The sequence below is a fragment of the Eupeodes corollae genome, chromosome 1 (assembly GCF_945859685.1).
Source record: "Eupeodes corollae chromosome 1, idEupCoro1.1, whole genome shotgun sequence".
NCBI classification, from domain to species: Eukaryota; Metazoa; Arthropoda; class Insecta; order Diptera; family Syrphidae; genus Eupeodes; species Eupeodes corollae.
In genome coordinates, this window is record NC_079147.1 from 76,801,375 (window position 1) to 76,817,608 (window position 16,234).

Below are 16,234 nucleotides of genomic sequence, written 5' to 3' on the forward strand. Positions count from 1 at the left end.
ACAGTTTAGTGAGATGAACCAAGAAATCACCAAAAGCCATACTGTCGGTTATCAAGTTGCTTTTGTTCGGCAACATTATTTGTGAGGTCAGTTTGCAAATTAATACTTTTTAAGGCGACTAATTTTGAAATCCTATGAATGTGAAAATAACGCTCTTACTAATATTTGTATATAAAAACAAATCCCCATTTCCCGTTTTTTTTTTTTTTTCAAACTGTCAATTGGGACGAAGATAAAATGATTAAACGTCCAAATGCAAGCCACGTCAAATGGATGAATACCAACTGTTGATTTTAGCTTGGTGGTAAAAAGTGATCCAGAGTATTAGTTCTATAAACACAACTGCTCAGAAATTGTTGCTGTCAAAATTAGCTCTACTCCTTTACTTCAAATGTCATTGAGTATTTTTTGCATTTTACTCTCTAAAGTACTGTCATTATTTGTTTTTAATAAACTGAAACTTTTATTGAGATTTGTTTTTAACTTTTATCAAGTTTTTCTTTGTGGAATGAGAAATTTTATCCCGAACAGGGTAAAAGCTTTAGAGAAAGGTATACTCGTAAACAGGGATAAGTTAAATAAAGTCCAACGTTCAGCCTGCCTATGTATTTATAAGCGAAGCGCTTCGCACAACTCCGTCTGCGGCACTGGACACCTTGCTCTACCTTACACCCCTTGACATATTTAGCAAACAAATAGCTGCAAGCTCTGCTATTCGCCTCAATGCTTCGTCGCAGTGGACTAACAACAACATTGGCCACTCCGTAATTCTAAGGTACTTAGAATCTATTCCAAAGCACATAGACTACACCATCCCCCAACTACAATTCTACAGGAATTTCCAGATTTCTATACCTACCAGATCTTTTTGGGAGGATAGGACATTCTTAGAGGATGAGTCAATCCACTTTTACACAGATGGCTCAAAAACCAAAGAGGGGGTTGGTGGAGGTGTGTACTCTGAACGACTGAAATTAAGTCTCTCATTCCGCCTTCCTAATCATTGTAGCTTGTTCCAGGCGGAACTTTTGGCGATTAAGGAAGTCTTGTCTTGGCTCAAAGAAAACGTGATATCAACATCTGATATCCGTATTTTCTCCGACAGCCAGGCCGCTATCAAATCTCTGGACTCAGTCTCTTCAAACTCTATAACAGTCCATAACTGTCGATCATCTCTAATGGAGATGGCGCAACAGTTTAATATTCACCTTTGCTGGGTGCCGGGCCATAGAGACATTCCAGGTAACTGTAAGGCAGATGAACTCGCCAGGAACGGTACAGTACAACCCATCCTACCACGTTTGGCAAGTACTGGCATACCAATCGCTACTTGTAAACTGCTACTAATGCAAGACGCTGTGAGGAGGGCAGGCACCAGGTGGACCAACATCACCACGTGTCAAGCCACAAAAAACATCTGGCCAACATTCAAGGTGCTTGCTCTCTCTAAGCAGATCGCATATAAGCTCCATAATAGGTGTCATAACCGGACACTGTCTAATAGGAAAGCACGCCATGAGACTAGGCGTATTCTCAAATGACTTTTGCAGAAGCTGTATTGACGAGGAAGAGGAAGAAACGGTTCTTCATCTTCTCTGCACATGCCCTGCTCTAGCTCGAAAACGCAAGAATTACCTAGGAGAATTCTTCTTTAACAATCTAAACGATCTAAATCATATCGGTTTAATCAGCCTCTCACGTTTCGTAAGGGACTCAAGCTGGTTCCATTGAGCTTAGGAGGAAGCCTCAAGATTCATATGGTATCACAATGGGCCATTAAACTGGCCTAAGTGTGTCCGTTTCCATCTTAGACAGCCACTATAACCTAACCTAACCTAAATATCTTTTCAAAAATTTGAGAAACGTTTTTCTAAAAAAAAATATTTTTTTCAAGATTCGATAAAATTGAGAGAATAATTGAATTGACAGTTTTTCAATACTAAAACTTGGTAAAAATTTAATTTCATATCAAATATCTTGGCTTTAAACTTATTTTCTCTCCAAGAAAATATTGATTATTGTTTATAAAAATCCAACAGTCAGTTGGTAGGTCCGTCAAGGTGGAAACACCACCAAAGAGCCCTTAATGTCTGCATCATTAGAATTTCGAAATTCGATTGTGGTGTTTCAAGCTTTAGGGGCCTAAAATTGGTTAACGACTAAAAAACTCGTTAACAAAAATAGATTTTGAAACCAAACTATTTCATCATTTGCAAAATATAGTTCGTTGGTGTCAAATTTTTTAGAATAATCTAATTGATAATTTTTTTTAAAAAAACACGAAAACCTACAAACCTATTAAGCAAGACAAATCGACAGACGGGATGGGAAGTTATCAGTGTAGGTCTCATTTTACATATTTTTTGGATTAGGATTTTTGCTATGTTTCGCTTTCATTAACTTGTCAAATCCAACCCTGAATTTGGTGTGCATCTTTTGATAAGCTATTTTGAAGGATCTTTGTGTAGAAAGTCTACTTACTACGGTCCTTGCTGTTTGGTTGTTTTATTTAGGATTTTATTTTATTATTTTTTTCCAATTATATTATTGTTGAGATTCAAAAGATGAAGGTGGTACAGATACTTATATACATACGATACGAGTACGAATAGATGATTGGGAAAAAGATACTTTTGACGATGACGAATATCCGGGGGGTGTTTTGTTCGAATTTGATAGACATATGTACGTACGTTATATTTGGAAGATCGACTTGTGTGTATTTGTTTTGGCACAGTATCTAAGATAGGAATCGTATTTTGTTTGAAGTTTAATGTGTCACACAAAGATACATAGGTACATTATATTTGTACAAAAAGCAGCAAAGTACTGTGCTATTATAAAGTATCTGTCTATATCTTTATAAGTCGATCAATGAGAGTTTATTATTATTGAAAATGTCTAACCTGCAGGATATTGGCTGGTGGCACTCTGTGGCAAAAGTAGGCGAAACAAATATTATACCTATAACCTATAATACAGAAGATACAAACATATATAAAGGATATGATGGAGAACTATTATGTTTAGTTGTTTATATGATTAAATTGGATTTCTTTGAGTGAAGCTTTGAGTTTTAGTTGAGATTTAAGAAACTACTATAAAGTATAGAGATAGACTATATGGGGGTATCTACGTGGATGTATGTATGTTTGTAGAAAAAGAGAAAATAATGAAGAAAAATCAAATAACTAAGACAAAGTAGGTTAAGGATAAGGAAGTCACTAGGGTATTGAATGTGTCAATTGTAATTCAAGAACTAAATAATGATGGTTAGACTTTTATGGGGAAAAACACAATCGATTAAGATAAAGAGTTAAACACCTACGAAGCTCTCTTCCAAGAATTGAAGAGTTTCCAAAGTTCAAATTTGAGAAATTAATTCCCTCTTAAAAATAGGAAGAAGTTCTATATCACAAAATGGCAGAGGAACCTTTGTGTTTAAAGACTTAATTTGTATTTATTTGTCAATCAAAAAACTCTTACATACTTGGTTACTTGAAAAAATTTCCGATTGAACGAGAATAGCAGAGATATCATTTATGAATAAAAGGAATAGTAAAGGTCCATAATGACTACCCTGAGGTACACCTGAATTGGTGCAAGTAGACTCTGAATTACATAGACGATTTGAAATCTTGCAACTTAATAAGATTCTATTAATTTGAGCACAAAAGAGTGAAAGCCAAGGCAAGACAACTTATCCCCTTACTGTACAAGGTTTTTCAAAAGGGACGCTGCAAAAGTAGAACGCTAGGGACAGCAAACGACGCCATACTTCTTGCCGCTCTTTTGACATTTCTCTTCAGTATGAATTGGGCTGAGCAACAAATTGAAAATGATTCGGATTTTTAGCGTATAATCATCTTCAGTGATGAGGCTCATTTCTGGTTGAATGGCTTCGTCAATAAACAAAATAGGCGTTATTGGTCAGGCAGCAATCCACACGTATTCTATGAGTCATCACTGCATCCCGAAAAAATTACGGTTAGGTGTGGTTTTTGGGTTGGCGGCGTCATTAGGCTGTACTTCTTCCGTGATGATCAAGACCGGCACGTTACTGTGAATGAGGATCGCAACCGTTCAATGATGAACAGGATGGCGGGCGCCACAAACCAAACCAAGTTTTTGAGAACGTCTTAACTCCCAAAATGGTCCAGTCACTTTGCCGCCTGTGTGGCTGAAGAACCGTCCACTCAATTGCACCTCTCATGCTCTTCGATCAACATTATGCATAAAGATTTACAATATTTTTAAGCATCATACCCAGAAGAACACCGACTGCAAGCATCCCAACAAGCCCAGCTTCCTCTTTTCATGATGTCTTGATAGTTTTTTTACTGACCTTTGTGATGGGTATTGAGGTTTTGATAAGCTAGATAGTGGAGTGGCGGCTGGCCACTGGCCGAGTTTTTTGGTGACATCAAACCCATATGATCGGAAACAGCAAGTTTGCAAACCGATTAACCAGTTAGTAAACCAATTGCTAAAACAGATTCTATAGTTTTGATGCTTAGGTATAGAAAGAGCGAATCTTGTTGCAAGATTAGAGCTGTCACCATGATCTGGTGTATCTAAAGAATAGGTATTACTTCAATCTCCAGCGAAAAAGTCAAAGTCATAACTGAACTGTTAAATTCCACTTAAAACTCTGATTTTTATAACCCCATTCATGAGGTCTTGCATTCATTGATAAATACTTAATATTTGAATGGTTACAAATAATAGTTTAAGGAAAACCTGAACATGCATTCATGATGTGTCACCATCATAGGAGTTCTTCGATTCAGTTTCTGATATGATTACATGATCAAGAACAATCCAACAGCTGGGAATTACACGTTTTTAAGACCTAAACAAGTTGGAAGGTTTAATTTCTGTAAATAAAAAAAAAAAACTACGAAAGACCAAAAACAGCACTTAACCTTTACTTAGGACATTCGGAATGACAATTGTCACAAAAGGTGTTTATACTACGGGAAAGGGTTCTGTAGAAGTATTTTGTGCTTAACTCTATCTAATGCTTCGGAGAAGTTTAAAAATGATATCGGTTTGGAGTTTTTGAATTTGTCTTGAAGTTTTTGAAAGAACGTTGTTTTGGTCGAAACTGTTTAAAAGAAAAGATATGGTGTGTTAAAAATGATTTTATTAAATTTAAATTAAATAAAAAAGTTAAAGTTTATTTACTTTAAGAGAATCTACTACTATTTTAAAAAATTCATAATGTCGGATTTAGTAGTACCCGTGGCATAATACATACATACAATTACAGTAAGATGCGGTGGCCTCGTTTCACCAACGCCTTAGCGAGAGAACTTCGTTCGAGTGACATAGCTCCACCAAACAACAAAACCTGACAAATACAGAAATTGACCAACATTTACAACAGATGGACGAAACAATAAAACGAACGATGGAACGGACAATCCCAAAGTACAAAGAACGGGACCAAATGGACGCTTACAGAAACGCGACTATTGACGCATTACGTAGGCACAGGAGTGGCTTACTGACAAGACTCAAAAACTTGTACAAACGACTTACAGACACACACGACTTGGAGGTTAGGACACTGAAGTGGTCAATAAAAAATGTCAATCTGTTGATTAAGGAGAACTTAAGGTTATCAATTTACAAGTACTGGGACCGAAAGATCCGGTCAGTTAATTCCAGTAACCCTAGTATGTTCCCTAAAATCAACAAAATATCCAGGAAAAAGAACGACAACGACCTTCCGAGTCTGAAACTCCAAAGAACCGAAGAGAACAGAGACATACTCAGGACAGCGCAAATAGATCCAGAAGAAGCCATCTTTGACGATGACTTTTACATAATTGAAGATCCGAAGGAAAAAGTGGAGGCGGTGGGAGCTGCTTTCCAGCAAATGTACAAGGTGAATGTTAGCATTCGCCCCAACCATGATCTGGAAAACAGAGCCCTACTTAATCACTTTTACATCCGTAATGATATCACACATTGGCGATCTGAGAACAGCTAAACATGCGGTTCAATGACGATTCCTTGGCAAATGCCATAATCGCCGAGCAAACGGAAACAAGTCACTTGTTAGTGACGAAGGTTGAGGTCATCTCATCGATGGTATATCTAACGTTGTACCTACTAAGAAATTTACCGATGGTGGCAATTTACATTTACACCACAATCTTCAATAATGCACTGAATAATGCATATTATCCAGGGCATTGGAAGACCGCTGTGGTTCATCCTCTCCCGAAAAAGGGAAAGGACAACTCCAACCCGTCAAATCTTTGGTCGATAAGTCTTCTCCGAGCATCAGCAAAGTTTTCGAAAACATCATTAATAGGGCTCTGACTAAGACTGAGCAGGCTTGGCACAAGCAAGCCATTGTTTTATATACTTTATGATATGTTTAACGGTAGAAAGTTTGTTGTCAAAAGTGGCAATGTAACTTCTACCACAACATTCTCAATTAAAAATGATCTTCAACAGGGAGCGGTGAATTCGCCGATTCTCTTTTGCATTCGCACCAGCGATCTGATAGGTAATCTTACAAAGGCAATTGCGTACACCGACGATCTAATTGCGTACAGAACGGCCCGAAAGGTTGGGGTTATTAGAATTCTCTTGCAGCGTGATTTCGACAAGATTTAGCGCTGATCTTTACTGGCAGCGATTATAACAAGTGAAAGTATAGTGAAATGACTCGGTATCTGGTTAGACCAGTATTTATATTTCGACAGATATATAAATGCTGCTCTGACCAGGGCCAGAGAAGCCTTCGCTCTGACGAAACAGCTGTTTTACAGCAGTCGGCTTGACCCCAGAGTGAAGGTAATTTGCTACATGGCCCTCATACGGCAAATGATCGTTTATGGTTGTCCTGTGTGGTTCAACGTTGCCCCTTCCCAGATGGAGAAGTTTCGGGTGTTCGAGCGGCAGTGTTTACGACGCTGTACCGGCTTATTTCGAACAGCCGAGTCTTCTTAGGTGCATTACTTCTTCAACGAGGTCCTATACAGCGGGGCTCGAATCAACAGAATTGACAATTTCGTGATCAAACTCATTCGAGGTCACATTGCAAAAGCTATGTCTTCGACCAACTATTTAATTTTCGGGGCCATCTATCCGAACCACGAGTATTTTGAAAGTGCACGCTTGAGCGGCACCAGATGCTTAGATAGATGCGGTCTGATATAGGATAGATTGGCAGATTGGAGCAGATCTCCTTCGGTTCAGTAGAGCTGGGTCCGAACTGATAGGGTGAAGCAGGAGAACCAGTTTTGGAGGCTTCAATCGGCATTTGATGGTAGGTAGTCGGGATGGTTTTTTAAGCCTTGGCCGGATTACATACTTGTTTTATAGTTTTAGGGTTTTAAGTAGAATTGGGTTTTAAATACACAAATAAATACATTAAATTGAAGTAAAATATATACTTGGGTCGAAAGACATTAGTATTAAGTGTTATAGTTTAACTTAGAGTGTCTGTATGGGACCAGTAAGTTAGTTGTAAGTTATGGTTAATTATGCTAGTTTTATGAATTTATGCCTAGCTTTAAGATAGGTTTAAGATTGAAGTAATACAAATGAATTACAAGAAAAAAAAGTGCGTAGGAATGTCATGCCAGAGGTCTCTGGTTCGATCCCTGCCTATGCCATCTAAAATTTTTTTTTAACGGGTAGGTACTTCCTCTTGCGATTGACACATTGTCCAAGAGTCATTCTTGTCATGAACATTGCTTTCTCAAATTTTCGATTCGGATTTGGCTTAAAACTGTAGCTCCCCTCCATCCCTGACTCAAGCACTCGCACACTGGAATGGTCGAGAGTTGTAAGTCACTAGGCCCTATGATGTACAAAAACCGATCTCCAATGTATCTCATTAAATGTTTATTTAAGCAAACAAATCAATAAATTTTAGAAATGTATACTAAGCTTTGTACCACTTTTTGGTGAATAATAAAAATTGATTTTAATTATTAAATACATTTTATCAAGACCTAATTTCGCAGCTCTAACTTCAAAACGGTTGCTCGACGACAAATAAATTACTTACACTTTTTTTTGTAGTTTCTGTCATTGTTTTTGAAGCATTTTGTGCTCAAAAGTTAGAGCCTAACCTATGTCTAAAAAAATATTTGAAGCAGCTCTGTTTTTCTTAATAAATGTGTAGCGGTTCTATCATTAGGTGTTTCTTATTCCATTCCAAAAATATGTAGAACGTAATCTGTACGCACCGTTTCCAGAGATATTATTGATGTATTAATATTTTTTCCTTCCATTTTGCGAGGTATTGGCGAGTTGGAAAACTTTAGATGGAGTGGCAGTTGGTCTTGTTGGGAAGCTGACAGTCGGTGTTCCTGTTTTTTGGTGACACTTAAAACATTACATGCCTTACGCAAATGTTCGGAAATTGTAGACGTAAGACTAAATCAGGATCAGCTCATTCCGAACAATCTGTTGACTGAAAAGCAGTCAACACCTCAATCTAGTACTCAACTGAATGACGTTAGGAAAATTCTGAATATGAACATTTTTTTAATAAACTTATTCAAAATATTTATCGAATATTGTAGTAGACAGCATATTTCAAGAATATCACTAGATAATGACCGGAGTAAGTCATAGAATTTAGGAGACCTGCACCTGTATTCAGAACATAAATTCACTAGAAAGAGTTATAAATGCTATGACCTGAAGGTTGTCAAGTTAAATTTACGAGTTCCAATTTATGTTATTGAAACAGAATGTGTACTTTCCATTTTTATTTCTCGCTATTTACCAAATAATTGTTTGTAATATTTAAACAATCAATAATTTAATTAATTTTATTCTGTAGAACTATGGCACAGTTTCTTTTTAAATGTATAATATAAATGTAACTCTTTCGTATAATAAATATATAAAAATAATTTCTTGCAGAGATCCACCAATCCTTCAAGCACACAATAATACAGACATCATTCTCAGATTGCCTATGGGCAAAAGGATCAAGGACATTCGATGGCTCTCAGTTTGGTGCCGAAGATTTACGGTGAGTGATGCGGAAGGCTTAAAATAAACTCATGGTCATCATCATCAATGCAAATTAATTGGTTTTCACTTTCAATTCGAATAATGAATGAAAAATAATAACTTTCTTTTTTGCAAAGCCTAGAAGCGTTTTGAAAATTTTAAACATTTTTGTGTTTCTTTCTTGTTTTTTTCTTTTGATTTTGTTCTAAATTTGTTTTGCTGTTTCATAATTGTTTTGTTTCATTTTTTTTAAGTCTATTTTGTTGATTATTTTTGTAAAACAATTAATTTAATTACTTAGGCCTTGAAGTTAAAGTAAACATATTATATTCCCTATGAAGTGAACATTAATAACCAAGAAATACAGTTTATTTTGACGTATCTTGAAATGTATAACCTTAAAATTAGGAAATGTTAAAGTTACTCCTCATTTATAAAATATTACAGAAGCTATTTAAGTTGAATTTTGTTTACATTTATAATTACTAGAGTTTCTGATTGGTATAATGACTTTATTTCCTCATTTCAAATGTAGTATCAACAAAATTGCACATCTAAAGCCCTACTTATAATAAAACTTCAATTCCTATTGCAATGCAAAAAGTTAAGTCCTCCGAACTGAAGGATAAACTAAATACTTACTTAAGGTGGCACTACAGTCCTGTTTAAACAAGGGCCCCACCCAACAAACTTCTCCATGTAGTTTGGTGCCTAGATAGATGTCTCCAATTTCACGCTCAAAGTTGGGTGAGGTCAGTTTCCTCTTGTGCGCGCCACCTGTTCTGTGGATGTGGATTCAAAGACTTTCCGGACCGGAGCATTGGTTTCCATGCGCTCTACGTGACCCAGCCATCTTAGTCATCTCCTATAACCCCCTTCGATGCATGCAGGACCGTAGACCACACGAAGAACTTTTCTCTCAAACTGAGGGCTTTCATCGTCTTTTGTCATAGTCCATGCTTCTGCACCGTATAGCAGGACGGGGATGATAAGGGTCTTATATACCAACTTTGGTACCTCGAGTGAGGGCTTTAACACTCAATTGCTTTCTTAGCCCAAAGAAACAGCGGTTAGCAAGAGTTATTCTGCGGTTGATCTCAGCGCTGGTGTTGTTTTCTGCGTTTACAGCGGAGCTTAGGTAGACGAAGTCCTTGACTACCTAAAAGTTACGTGTGTCGATGGTGACGTTTTGACCAAGACGTCGGTGTTGTATGTCCTTTCTTGACGACAGCATGTACTTTTTTTTGCCCTCATTAACCGTTAAACCCATTTTTGCCGCCTCTGCCTCAATACTAACAAAAGCCCATTGACATCACGCTGAGTTCTTCCGATTATGTCAATGTCATCAGCATATGCCAGTAATTGGACAGACTTTTGATAGATAGTGCCTCTATAATATTGCCGTGTGAGCTCTGCACTATTCTTTCAAGCACGATGTTAAAAAAATCGCATGACAGCGCATCACCTTGTCTTAAACCTTTTTTGACATCAAAGGTTCTGTTAAGTTGTTTCCAACCATTATGGAGCAGCGTGAATTCTCCATGGTCATCCTGCAGAAACGGATGAGTTTGGCAGGGATTCCAAAACTAGACATGGCTCTATACAGCTCGTCCCTGAAGATGCTGTCAAATGCGGCCTTGAAATCGATTAAAAGATATTGGGTGTCAAATTGGTGTTTTTGAGTTTTTGCCAGGATCTGCGTTATGTGAATATTTGATCGACTGTGGACTTTCCTGGTCTAAAACCACGCTGATAAGAACCTATCAGGTTTTTGACGATGGGCTTTTGACGTTCACATATTATGGCAGAGAAGATTTCGTAAGCGATGATAAGGAGACTCATTCCTCTTAAGTTGGTGCAGTTTAGAGGGTCTCCTTTTTCAGGATCAGGCAAACAATACTAAATTTCCATTCATCGGGCATGTTTTCTTCCGACCATATCTTACAGATAAGTTGGTGCATGCCTCCCAACCAACTTATCTCCAGCTGCTTTAAAGAGCTCGGCATTCAAGTTATCCGCTCCAGCGTCTTCATAAGACTTCAGCTTAGATATGGCAATCTTTACTTCGTCTTAGTCTTGAGGACGGGATTGTTGGCTTTCGTCGTCTATGTTGAATGGACGAATTCAATTCTGACAGCAGAATTCGGTTCGTCGTCGTCGTTATACAGTCTGCAGAAGTGGTCTCTCCATATCCGCAGCATTGACTGCGGTTCCACTATGATGTTTACACTTTTGTCTTTGCAGCCTTCGGTTCTAAGTTTATGTACCTGTTCATAAAACTTTCAAACTTCATTCCTGCTTTTGAACCTCTCAACATCTTCGACCGCACGCTTCTCATGCCCTCTCTTTTTCCTTCTGAGAAGTCGTTGTTCCTCTCTCCTCTTCTCTTATTACAAAATTAATCATTATTACTACAGATTTATTGTCTATCATTTATGGCTGAAACACAAACACGCTTCAGCTTCACCTGACGTTTACGAGTTCAGCCATCTCAATGAAGCTTCGACCTTACGTTTTATTTTACAATCGTAAAGAAATAACGTAAAGTGGCTCCAAGCGAAAGCTCTGGTTCAAATTTGCTGAACATTTGTTTTGTCTGACAGCTCAACAACTGTAAAAAAGTCAACAAACAAAATACATTTGTTTTTGGAGGGATTCACATTCGTTTTTATAGGCTGTGTAAGTCGCTTCCGCGATACATTTATTTTTTTCGATTTCAAAACTCATATTTAGTTTGTGTTTTATAAAATAAGCTGCTAATGACAGAAGTACCATTTAAGAAATGTCATATTGGAAGTGTCATTCACGAAGCCGAAGCTGAAGCGTGTTTGTGTTTCAGCCATTACCTCTTTACAAAGTCTTTTCTATCGAACTAGAATTCTCTTCAATTAAATACAATCCTTACCATTTTCAGAAGATGAAGTTGATGAATCTACCAAATCGTTTGATATTGCTTCCACATTTTGTTAAATATGCTATATTTTTTTTCAATAGCAAACTCTTCCCGAACGAAATAAATTACATAAAAGAGGCTGGGATGCAACCCACACTAATAATTTCCATCCCTTTTGTCGATTTGTTTTGCTTAAAAGTTTGTAGGGTTGGATTAAAAAGTTGTTAGTTGAATTATTCTTAAAAAAATTAAAATTACCAACAATATTTTTCATATCAAGAAATAGTTTAGTTTGAAAAGTAGTTTTTTTTTAAATAGATTTTTAGTCATAAGAAAATTGTACCAATTTCAATAGCATTTCCTAAATTTGTATAAATTGGATGAATGCAATTAATTTGACAGATATCAAGAAAGAAACATTAATTTTCACCAAATTTGGGTACTATTTTTTGTAGATTTCAATTTTTATGAAAAACGGACTGTTGGATTTAAAAAAAAACTACTGAATATCGAAAACAATATTTACTGTAAAATAAAAAAGTTTAATGACAATATTTTTAATTTTTGAAAAGCTATTTGAGTCGAAGTTAAATTTTTACCAACTTTTGTTAAATTTTCTTTTAAGTTATTATTTTTATAAAAAAAACTGTCAATTCGATTTTTCTCAAAATTTGACTAAATGTTAAAAACAATAAAAGTAGTTTGAAGCCAATGTCTTAAAGTTTTGATAAAATATTTGAGTCAAAAATCAATTTTTACCAACTTTTATTAATTTTTTGTGAAAAAAAACTGACAATTCGATTTTTCTGAAAATATTTGCAAATGTTGAAAACGATATTTCTTATTAATAAAAATAAGTTAAAATCCATAATCTCAAGTTTTTGAAAAGATATTTGTTTCGAAAACCAATTTTTACGAACTTTTGTTAAACTTTCTTTCAAGTTTTTGTTTTTTTGTAAGAAAACTGTCAATTCGATCTTTTTTAAATTTTGCCGAATGTTGAAAACAATGTTTTTTGTAAAATAAAATAAATTCATGATCTCATATTTTTGAAAAGATATTTCAGTCGAAATTCAATTCTTGCCAACTTTGAGTAATGCTTTTTTTTAGGTTTTTATTTTTTATAAAAAAAAACTTTCAATTCGGTTTTTCTCAAAATTACTCTAGATGTTTTAACATATTTCATTTTTTATTAGTAAAATTTTCGAATTGACACATTTTTTTCAGTTTTTTTTTTGGTTTATAAAAAAAAGTTAATTGAATTTTTTTCCAAAAATATACTGGTTTGGTATCACGTTAGGGTTTATAACATAAAATGTAATTCAAGTCCTTATCGTTATTGGTTCTTGAGATATTTAGGGCTAACCAAAATGGTCACCTTTTATTTAAACTGCTGGGGTAAAAAAAACCACCCACGCAATTTTCTTAAGAACCCTTTCTGCATCTTTCTGCCTTATTATCTGTATAACAAAATTTATTCAAAGTCGATATCTCTTCTGGTTCTTGAGCTATGGACGACGAAAAAAACATGGCGAACGTACACGCAAGCACAGACATCTTTCCAAAAATCTTTTATTTCGAATCTAGGGACCTTGAAACGTCGAGTTAATAAATTACAAATAAAAAGAAAAACTTCTGTTTAAAGAGATGGATAGCTAAAAATTGCAAAGTACTCATGCGTAGAAGAGTAAACCTGCCGAAAAATCCAGATCTCTAGATTTGATCTTAAGTCAAAAATAAATCAATTCAGTTTGCCTCAGGCAATTCAAAAACAGGGAAAATTTGTGTTTTGACAAATCTAGATACAAATAAATTGGTTTACTTTACCCATGTAACATCTCATTGGCTGCGTTCAAACTCGTGTTGGATAGGTTATCTTAGGTAGGTGGATTTTTAGATACATACCTTGTTGAACGAGTTGAATAGCTGTATTCAGATAGCTGTCAAAAAATAAAAACAACTTTCAGCTATGTATTCGAAGTCAAATTTGTTGTAAGATAAAACATTTAATGGATAGTTCAACTTATTCGTTGGATTAGTCATCTACAAAACGGGAACAAAATAAGTAATTTTGAAGTTTAAAAAAATAGTTTGGAAATAGCTTTTTCATCGTCTATTATGTACAGAATATCCTCAAATACAACTTCAACTAACTTTTTGTACCTTTTTGTTTACCAACAATAATACAAAAAGCTAAAATCAATTTTCAATTTTCTTAAAATTCAACCATGTGTTGAATCAGCTGTTCTGTCAGATACCTACATACCCCAGAAATTCCTGGAAACCTTTGGATTCCATTTTTGACATTTCAGCTGTTTTTGATTAACTTTTGGTAGGTAGAAATGGCGATCTCAAGGCAACCTAGCCTGGGATTCAATTAGCGCTGTAGTGCGCCGTTTTGATACCAAAAACTCGTTTGACCTTTGATTGAAAGGGATAGGTTTATAGTGAAGCTTCATATTTTTGTCGCATTGAGAAAAAAGATTAAGTCTTTAATCTTTGTCTCAGATAGCTCATCAAGACTTTTCCAAAGTATTTCATTCTAGTGTTTGCCAAAGCAGGACATTTGCAGAGGAAATGGATTATCGTTTCACTTTCTCTTTGGTCACTACAGCTACGGCAAAAGATGTTGTAAGAGATACCCAACTTCTCTGCATGAACTCCTATAGGCCAATTTTCGGTACAAACCGCAACAATCCTGGCTATGTTTGCCTTGGCCTGCATAGAAGATCGTTTGTACGGGTTTTGTTATAGGTGGGCCATATCTTCCTAGATATAATGCAGTTGGGTAAATTGCTCCACCTTCGGTTTGATTCAGTTTGGTAGATAGAAAAGATTTTACGCTTCATAGCGCCAAGAGGAATGTTAACCATTTCCGCAAGTGACCTATGAAAGGCCGATTCTTGCCTGGCTAGCTCGTCAGCCCGTTCATTTCCCACGATACCAGTATGGCCCGGAACCCAGATCAGGGTGACACCGAGGTTAATATTCAGGCTCGCAAGCTCATCGCGACATTGCTAGATCACTTTAGATGAGAATGTGGCCGAGTTAATGGCTTTGACAGCTGCCCGACTGTCTGTAAAGATAGCCGCATTTCGGTTTTGGTTTGGGCTTTGTTTAAGTTTCTTACATACCTCCCTTATGGCCAGCAGTTCAGCCTGAAAAACGCATGCAAAGTCAGGAAGCCTAAAGGATTTGGCTACATTTAGGGACTCAGAAAAGATCCCAAAACCAACTCCGCACTCCATCTTTGAGCCGTCAGTAAAGATGGTTGTGTCGAAACCTATGGACACGATGTCATCCTCCCAATCTTCTCTCGATCGCAAAATAACCTTAAAACCCTTTCTAAGGCCCAAAGTAGGAGTGCAGTAGTCAGTGTCTACCGAGATAATATCTGAGGAAATCAATTTCGTTGTGTTGCTGTGACCATAAGGTTTTGACAACCAGCTGTTTGATTTAAAAAAATAGGTCGATTGGTAGTAGATCCAAAATAACGTTTCAGGCGTCTGTTAGGCAAGTACGCATGGCCCCTGTGGTGCCCACGCAAGCTGTTCTCTGAACCTTCTTTAGCTTATCAATATTATAGGCTTTGCTAAGAGCAGGCCACCACACAATCTCCACTGAATTCTCCACTTTTTGCCGAAAGTTTTGCTGCAGGCGTAGAAGGCAACACAGGCCTTCTGAACCCGTACTTCAATATTTAGTTTCCAGTTTAGTTTAAGGTCGAGTATAACTCACAAATTTTTTGCACTGGAAGACAATGATAGGATTTAACCGTTGAGTCGAGGAAGCGTGAAGGGCGGTACTTTAGTTTTGGTGGTAAAGGGCAACAGTTCAGTTTTACTTTGGTTAACTCCTAGTCCACACCTCGTGGCTCAGTTGCTAACTTTCTTCAAAGCTAACTCCGTGATTTCACTAATCACAGAGGTGTACTTTCCTGACACCAATAGCACCAAATCATCCGCATAGGCCGCTTTCACTCCACATCTCTCTAATTTAACGAGACTTGTATCCATGACCAGAAGCCATAGAAAAGGCGAAAGGACACCACCCTGGGGTGTTCCCCTACTCACGTGTTTTGTTGCGATTGTATTGCCTAGAGTGGCTCGAATCTTCCTACCACTGAACATGAAAATAATCCATTCTCGAATGAAGTCTTCTACACCGAACTCAACGAGCGATTCTTCTATAGATTCGGTAAGGACGTTGTTAAAAGCACTTTCTATGTCTTGGAAGGTGGCAAGAGTAAATTCTTTATAATGGATTGTTAGTTCTACAGTACGCACTCATGGAGGGCAGTCTCCGTAGATTTGCCTTAAAGATAAGCATGCTGAGAGCTTTCGAGAG

At 36.6% G+C, this 16,234-nt stretch overlaps 1 protein-coding gene across 2 annotated transcripts in view; it reads left to right on the forward strand.

The window, feature by feature from the left end:
- Nucleotides 1-16,234, forward strand: part of LOC129940447 (protein Skeletor, isoforms B/C) — a 169,096-nt gene that overhangs the window by 123,040 nt on the left and 29,822 nt on the right. For both annotated transcript variants that reach the window (XM_056048793.1, XM_056048794.1), the window contains exon 4: nucleotides 8,902-9,013. In XM_056048793.1, coding sequence (XP_055904768.1) covers nucleotides 8,902-9,013 — 112 coding nt within the window. The remainder of the gene's footprint in view (nucleotides 1-8,901; nucleotides 9,014-16,234) is intronic.